We start from the raw sequence: 9092 nt of genomic DNA, 5'->3' as shown, positions 1-9092 counted from the left end.
CCATTATTTTGATTCAAATTAGGAGCAAAAAAGTGAATGATAAAAAAATAGATAACAAAAAAGAAATACAAGCAAATCTAATAAGAACTTAAAGTTACTTATACTAAAATAGTAATAAAACTGAAAATAATAACAACAACTAATTCTAATAATAAAATAATAAAATACTAACAAATCTAAATAAATCCTAAAAATCTAAATAATCTAAATATCCTAGATAATTCAAATATTCTAGAAATATAATAAACTCATATTATTTTTTTTTCCATGTCCCATTATTTTCCCCCTACTTGAGAACTCGACTCCTGATAAGTTAAAATTGATGCACAAATCTTGGGAGGAAAGGGAGGGGTAAAGAGCTTGGCATAATACTTCAATTTGGGACTACTTTCCAATGAGGAAGGTACCAAAAGAGGAACCATTGGCAACAATGAGCAACTGGATCTTGGATAGTATCTAGAAAACTTTTCCAGTGTACAAGATACCGTTGGAGTGATTTGTTCAATAATAAGGCAATCTTAGGAGGTGTATGTTTCAAACGAGATGTCACTATAGAATAATGAAACTGATTCTTGCTGGCCACAATATAAGAAGAAACTACTTACACTTGTGCCAATCGAACAATCTGATCAGTATTTGAAATTTTTTTTACCGTTAACGATAATAAGATCAAGGGTCTCGCTCAATTGAATCACAGACATGTCCAGTGGTGCCTGTTGAGTAATATGAATGGGCTCTACATGAGTTGTAGGCACCACTTCACTTTTACAATATCTTCTTTCGTGTTTAATGAATGAGCTTTGATCCTTATTAGTTTAGTTACTTGGAGAGCCTTTTCCACTTGATTCTTTGAATTACTGATGAATTTCATAAGCTTATCAATTCCCTCATTAACTCGTTTTTCAAACTTACTGGGTGCATAGTTACATGATTATTTCTAGTAGTCAAGTTTAGCTTCAAGTTATTCTATTTGCACCTTGCAACCAAGTTGTCGTTACATGACATACTCATAACAGTAATGATATGTAGAATTAGCATAGTATTAGGCAATGTAATCATCACAATCAACATAGTCATATTGCACCTGGTTGACATACCGGTAAGTGTGAGTAGTGTATCTAGTACAGTCATGATCAATATCCTTATATGGGGTGTCATGTGTATAGTGAAGCTTTCTGTAAAGGTATTCTTTATAACTTATACTTAAAACTAAGTAGCATAACAATTCTTTTCTTACTCTCCTTTTTTTTCCCTAAACTAACTTTTCTACCATCTAAATTTTTCTTCTCCCTTTTTAAATTTCCTTCCCTCCTTTTTTTTAAATTAGAGAGGCTAAATAAAACAAATAAATATAATAAAGAAATTGAAAAAGAAATATATCCCAATCTTTCAATAGCTTAGGAAGGTACATAATTGAAGAATGGCCAAATGGCTCAAAAGTGTAATTTTACAAAAATGGATCCAAAAGTTTAATTCCCCCTAAACTCTGGGTTTAAAGTGTAATTTTGTCGGACATCTGGGTCAAATTGTAATTGTTTCCAAAAATTTGGGTCAGAGTGTAATTTTTTCCCAAACTTTGGGTCACGAAATGTAAATTTTGTGAAATACAATGTGATGCACGAGGAATTCACTCGTAGACGTTGAGGAGGCACATGGAGGGGTGTGGAGGCTCTTTTTGATTTTGGTCAACTTTGGGTTCAGATCGTGTTCATGAGGGCAATTCTAACTATACTGGTGGTGTCGTGATTTGACATAAAAAATTCGGGATCTGGGACTATTGGCTGACGGTTATGGCAGGAAAGTCATGAGTTGGGAAATCTGATCAAATTTGTTTGCAACGGTGAGGAGGATGGTGGTGGAGACGCAGCAATGAGACGTTGGAAAATCAACAGATGTGTTGATGCGGCGGTTGCGGATGGTTTGAGGGAAGCTGCATTTAGTTGTCAAAAGAAAAGAGTTTAGGCACAGAGAAAAAGATAGGAACCTAGTTCTTCTTATGCCAAATTGATAATTTATAATTATTTTAGAAATATAATAAAATTATAATTATTTTTTTTCATGTCCTATTACTTACCCTCTTTAAAAAAATATTGAAAATAGGACATCAAATTGAGAAAAATTAGGATTTACCAAAAATAAAATTGAATAAAACACATTGCACCTACCAGCCTAGACTTTATTTTTCATCATGATTTTCTTTATTAAATAATGTGCTTTGATAATAATATATACTATTCCACAAAAATTGACTTCAAGATACTAACTACTACTAGAAAAATATGTTAGGACATTGAATGTACTAAAAATTAGCTTAAAATATTGGGTGCTATTAAAAAAATACTTCAGTGTGATAAATGTTAGATGCTAAATATTACGAAAAAAACTTTTAAAATATTAGGTATTATTGAAAAATATTTCAGAGTAACGTGTTAGATATGGGGTGCTAGTAGAAAAATATTTTACTATGCTGAGTGTACTAACAATTAATTTAAGAAAATACAAAAATATTTTAGGGTCCCAAAACAATGTGGTTTTGGGCAAGCAACAAAAAATCGAACTGGATACTAAACTAGTTCAGAGAGTGGTTCAAAGGTCAGTGGGTTAGAACAGGGTCAACTCGAGTTCAAACTGATCATATTAAAATAATATAATTTAATTAAAAATATCAAAGTATAACAATATTAATAATTACTGATGACAAATTATAAGAAAATACAACAGTGGTTTGATTATAATAATAACAAGATACAATAACATGGAGAATTTCGATTTTTAAGATTCCTCATTAACTAAAATTAATAGTCATTGATACCAAAATTATTATTAAAATTCATTCAAATTTATAGTGATTGAGATATTAGGACCTGAATGAGGAAAAAAAAAAAAATCAATAGTAAGGTAATCATCCAAACTGGTTCATCACCATTCACATCAATTTTTACCGGTTCACCCTCCCCCAGTTTGATCGGGTTAATGCCGATTCAAGTTGATTTATTACTTGAACCAAACCAAATCACTAGCTAATTTATCAGTTTTTCAGTTGAACCACCTCATTCAGTCTAATTTTCACTGGTTTTGGGGGGTAAAAGATGGTAGCAAGCGGTGAGAGCATAAGAGAGAAGCCCAACTCATTTGGATCCGTTTAAAAATTGCTTTTATGCTTTACGAGATTTTTTTTTTTTTTGGCATATTTACTTTACATGGTGCAAAATAGATTGTCTACAACTAATTCGAATGGGCGTAAAACGCGAAAACTGTCAAACGACCCTTATGTTTAGCTTGGGATGGTTGATCTTGTAAACAGGATATGCTGGTTGGAATATGTATGTCCAAAATTCACTTTTGATCCCAACCGACCTTGAAATTTGAGTCCCTTCCTTGGACCCAAGAACGCTAATATCCAAACCTATATATTTGGGCTCAAAGATAAGGTTTACGCATTTCCTGAGCATTACTTAGATCCAACTAAGGTAATGCCAAGATTAATACACGACCCGTGGCAAATTTTGATAGCAAAATTGACTTACAAATTACAATAGGTGATTGTAAAATTTAATTATTGAAAGAAAAGTTATTTTAAAATTTTTAATTGCCTATTTAATCAAAAAAAGTTTCATGATTCACAATTAAAAAGGAAACTAGATTTCTATAAGAATAGTTTACAAAAATAGCTTTAAATAGTACATAATTACATAAAATAACGTGCGTTTCCAAGTGCCTTTTTCAAAGCCTAAGAAATCATTTCCTTGAATGGGTCAGGTATACCTTAATATAGATAAATTAGTAAACCAGAGAAGACAAACAATCACATGGTGGACTTGTTCACGGTAAGAATGGTAACCGGATCGCATGCTTCGCCAAAAAGCTAAACTTCATAAACTTGATGCATAACACCTTAGTGGAGCAATTTTGAATCTTTGAAAAGCTTGAAGCTTTAACAGAGACAAGGACTAAATATTAGCGTTTAATAAAGATTCGAAGCCGTGATCGTTCAACAAAAGATATAAACCAAAATAGCTTCAGTGTCTACCAAGACATCTAAAATGGTCCTTGTGGGGTTTTCTTCCCAAGGATGGCTTCCCAAACTGAAGATGAAAATGGCGCCTTTTTGTCCAAAAATTCTCTAATTGCTTTTTCATTAAGATTAAAACCCTTTTCCATTAATCTTCTGACAACACCCTGAGCTTCGGTTACGCCTTTTTCCTTGCAGATACTGTCAACTAGACCTACAAAAGTCAATAGATTTGGAGAATGACCTGCTTCTAACATCTCCATGCAAAACTCAATAGCATCTTGCGATCTGTTACACTTGTAGAGTCCTTTTATGAGGACTGTGTAGCTGAAAGCATTTGGTGAAATGCCATTGTTTTGCATTTTCCTGAAAATCCTTATTGCATCATCGGCTTTATGGGCCTTTGTGTAGCCTTCCACAACGGCAGTGTATATGACAACCTCTGGAATAGTACCTTTCTCCCGCATCAAGCCAAAAAGTTTCATGGCCTCTTGAACAAGACCATCTTTGCATAAACCATCAAGCATAGCCACTGCATTGGGGATTAGACCAGTTGCCTTCATCTTCTTGAAGATCTCATCAGCATCCTGAGGTATAGAGTCTGGAGCTGGTTCATCAGGGCTTGACTTTTTCTCTCCTTCGAATTGGCTGCTTCCTGCATCCTCTGAGGGCTTAGATCTCTTATTATCAAAACCAAGCTTGAATTTCTCAAGAAAACTTTGGTCCATTTTCGGGGCTTCCTTATTTGCTCCTACACCCATGTTTCTACCCCGAAATCCAGCAGTGGATTGGGAATATATATTTGACTTTTCAGCATCACCGAGTGGGCTATCAGATCTTGGAGTGAAAGAACGGGAGCCTCTGCTAAATTCTCGAAAATTCGGAGGAGGCTGATCAAACTGGTGGTCACTTCTTGAAGGCCTATTTGGAACTGGTTCCGAAGGATGCTGTTGGATTCTGTCACTGGCACCCTTGTCATCAAAACTTAAAGACCCATCAGGGTCTCTCATATGTCGTTTGATGAAGCAATTATGGTCATCAGAGGAACTAAAGTGGCGTATGGTCCTAAGCCATGATGCCTCTGAACAAGCACAAGAGAAGTGCAATGGAGAAGATGTGCAACGTGGAAGAGAGAGCCTGTAAGTGCTGGAGGAGGATAAAAGCCTATAAACTTTCCTTTGCAATGCTGGCACGTAGACCTGTTCATGGATTAGGTTTAGCAGAGAAGAACTAATCTCCAAATCAGAAGTAAATGAAAATATAGGGAAGAAATTAGCAGACAACCCAATACAGAATAATAATCAAGTAAAAAGGATCCAGGAAACAAGGGATAAAAGGATCAGATTATTTGAATTTTTATACAACCTGCATAGAGGATTGGATTATCATATATTTGAACAAAGACATAAACCTAGAGGGATATTTGAGTCAAGAACAATGGACCCCAAAAAAATCGTATTCTATTTAATTGTCTAATTAGACAATAAACATTAACTTTTAGCTATCGCTTTCAATGTCAACAGATGTTACCTAAGCAATATATGATGTTGATCGTTGCATTTGTCAAAATAGGTGAGCCAATTATTCAATTTCTGAAATCTAAAACTTAGGTGCACGAAAGCAAGCTTGAGGAAAGGAATTTAGGTGATCTGAAATTCCAGTACCCAAACCGAAGTTGAAGACCAAGTAACAATAGTCATGGATGGCTGTTACAGTTTAGTTAAACTTAGAATCACACAGAGAGTAAAAGACCCCTTATTTTAAAAGAAGTGGTTGTTAGGGGAAAGGGAGAAGATCACACATAAGACAACATGAGCTACTTGACAGGAACAAATTGTGTGAAGAGAAAATGAAATTTTGCATGAGATTAAAGATAGTGTCACCAAGAATTTATCACAATTCTTTTCCTCCCCGTTCAAATTCAAAAACAAGGTTAAGTCATCAGCTTTCACAAGGCTAGGAATTAAAAGATCAGTACAGTGATACAACGATATGACATTACTTTAAGTCAAGGCTCTAAAATCAGCCAATCAACACTAAAAGGTAGCAGCTTAACTGATAAGCATAAAATTTATGCTGGCTCTTCACTGTTTTAGTGACCATAAAGATAAAATACTGATGTAGGACATGGGAAAGTGGGGAGAAAAGAGAAGAACAAAAGGAGAAGTGGATGGTGTATAATCTTAATAACATTCAACAGGCCATAGAGTTTGAAAAATGATAAACCCCAGGGCTATTGAGACAGAAATATAAATTAATTTTAAAAAATAACCTAGATATCTTATTTTAAAATAGTTTAAAGAAAATCCAAATTATTAAAACAAAGAAAATCACTAAACACAAAATAAACCCAATTAATATATATATATATATATATACTTTTCTATACATGTCTTCGGTTTTGGAGGGAAGAGAGCTTAGATGACACAAGGCATCATCTATGTAACGAAACTCTTCCTCGTTAGGGAAGCTTACCCCTTCAATATCACTAAGTTGCCCATTCCGCAGACAATCATGAGAGATTTTTCTGTTTGGGAATAGCATGCTAGGGCTTAGTTAGACATTTTGGTAAGGATGAGACCATAGCATTAGTCAATGATAGATTTTATTGGCTTTCCCTTCAGTATGATGTTGCCAGGATTTTGTCCCAATGTTGTACCTAACAAACATTGGAATAAGGCTTCTTATCAAATGAGATCTCTTACTAAATAATATATTGTTCGTAGAGCACATTGTCTGATCCATGAAGCCAAACCCACTTAGTGAAGGCGTATTGTAACTGTTGTTGTACCACCTAACAAATATCTAGGAGGGGAAAGGGAAAAGCGGAAAGAGGGAAAGAACTGGGGAAGAATGGAGGAATAAAAGATAAGATCGGAAAGACGAATAGGTAGGAAATAATCTGAAACCTACTTAATGTCAAACTTGTTGACAATTACTAAACACAAAATAAACTTCAATTCTAAGTTTTCCATCGCATTCCTTAGTTTACAAATTTTGCATATATGAAGATAAGTGGAATAAGGCTTTGTTGTTCTTGTTGTTGTTGATGATAAGTGGAAGGAATATTTAATAAACAAAATCACATACAGAGAGATAAGGGATGAAAATTTAAGGATGCCGAAGATTTTTCTTTTCCTTTTCTTTCTTTTTTTTTGGGGGGGGGGGGGAGTTGAGTTGAGATGCGTAAACCAATTTGTTAATGCATTCCTAGCTGGCGGATACTTCTTGTGGTTCCAAAGTTTTACGGGAAAGAAATAAAAGATGCATACATCAACTTAGAAGGCATCAATCTCACTCCTATGTAGAGTCAAAAGTAGAATAGACATATAGATATATCAGTCTAAAGCTCAGGAATCTCGAGTTGTTGCTAGATGAAAAACAAAAACAAGTGAAACCATCATTCAGGTGCATACCAGTGCAATTTAAAAGGAACCATAAGCAGGAACTGGGAAAAAAAAATGTTGAGATGTGCCTCATTAGCTGACGTGGATTAGTTACTGACTATTAGGAATTAGTTGTAGCTCGAAAATAATAATGAATAGCCTGTTTCTGTCAAAGTTTGTCCTGAATATTTAGCAGCATAGTTGCTGTTTTAGTGGATATGAGTAAATTTTTCTGTTTTTATTATCATTTTACATATTTAAATCGTCATTGGCAGATTCAATAAACATGGTCGTTGGGCATAGTTTACTGTGCTCTATCTTCAAGTTTTTTTTACTTCTTTTGAGGATTGATTTCTAAACCCAGCAATTTTAGATGTGCAAAGAGCTTACCATCTGCTTGTTTTGTATCTATCTGCAACTTGTGCTGGAATCAGATCAACGCAGCTCTCAAAAGCTTCAGGCTACCTGAAACCAATGGAAATTAGATCCTTGTAAAGCATATTGAAACGAGATTCTTCTATGAATACGTGATACCAATTAGATCTTTTGATAATTACATCCGGGATGATTAAAGCAGAATAACGTTCCATGCTTGGTAAATATAAAATTTTGAGCAAAAAGTGTACATAAAACTAAAGACCAAAGCCATTGCAAAGTGGCGACCAAAATTCTTATCTGCATTTCCTTTTAAAGGAGCATCACTATCAACCCACTCTCACCCCATGCCTAGGCAAGCCAAGCAGTTAAAAGGTCACATAAACTCTTTCAGCTTCTAAAAAGGCAATATTTACCCGCCCACAACTAGATTAACAGAATGTGTTTTATATTGCATTGTAGCATCCAACTAGTATACCCTGTAACGCAATCTTTCAGACTTTCACAAAGAATTTTAAACAGCAACAAAGGCAATGCATCAAAAGATAGATAACCAAAATAAGTTGATGTGAATAACTTTGAGATTGAATTACAAAACATCAAATCACAGAAGCGAAAATTAAAGTAAAGAATAACCATAGAATGATGAAGTACAACGCAAACTGCAAATGTGCAAGTAGCTCACATTTTTCTGACATTATTCGTCACTAGCTAAAAGCTTTTCATTCCAAAAAAATAAAAGCTTTGTCAAAAAAGATAATTAAGAAAATGAACGCTCCTAGACATTTTTTTTGGGTGAAAATTAACCTATTTTCAGTTAATTTCCCCATCTCCAGAAGCATTGGCTGCAAAAAATACAGAAAATTACAGTGATATCCCTTTCGTAATCCCTACAGCACCTTTAGAGCACTAGCTTATAAATGATTTGTGGTGATTTCAGGTTGAACAGTGAAGCTAAGTTTTTTACTTCCATGCCCAATTTTGATCAAAACAAGAAAGTGAGCTCAGTAATAGAATCACCCCAATGTGATAAACACAGAATCTGAAATCTTCAAAGGGAATCTTCGAGAAGCAAAAACATGGTAGAAAAACAGCTCAGATCGGGGGTTCCGTTTGAAAAGACGCCGAAGGGAAGACACTCACCCTGGAAAGAAGAGATGGTGGACCGCTGGAGGGAGAGGCGCAGAGATAGTGGAAACTATGAGGGGATCTCCGAAGTCGAACACATTCCAGTCTGAGACCAGAGCCTCAAACACGACGTCGTCTGCGGCGATTTGATTTTTGTGATTTATTTATATATATATATATATATATATTTA

General features: G+C 34.7%; 1 protein-coding gene across 1 annotated transcript; it reads right to left on the bottom strand.

The window, feature by feature from the left end:
• Window positions 1-3850: 3850 nt before the first annotated feature.
• Window positions 3851-9034, bottom strand: LOC114756554 (pentatricopeptide repeat-containing protein At4g38150-like). The gene is made up of 3 exons (XM_028945499.1): window positions 8917-9034; window positions 7789-7863; window positions 3851-5211 (listed from the first exon to the last, which is right to left on the bottom strand). The coding sequence occupies exons 2-3, from the start codon at window positions 7789-7791 to the stop codon at window positions 4039-4041; spliced, it is 1176 nt and encodes a 391-aa protein (XP_028801332.1). The 5' UTR covers window positions 7792-7863; window positions 8917-9034; the 3' UTR covers window positions 3851-4038.
• Window positions 9035-9092: the final 58 nt, after the last annotated feature.

This window comes from Neltuma alba, unplaced genomic scaffold, assembly GCF_004799145.2.
Source record: "Neltuma alba isolate B1F8T4 unplaced genomic scaffold, ASM479914v2 tig00010436_pilon, whole genome shotgun sequence".
NCBI classification, from domain to species: Eukaryota; Viridiplantae; Streptophyta; class Magnoliopsida; order Fabales; family Fabaceae; genus Neltuma; species Neltuma alba.
The sequence above is the reverse complement of the archived record's forward strand: the minus strand, read 5'-3'. Positions and strand labels throughout refer to the sequence as shown.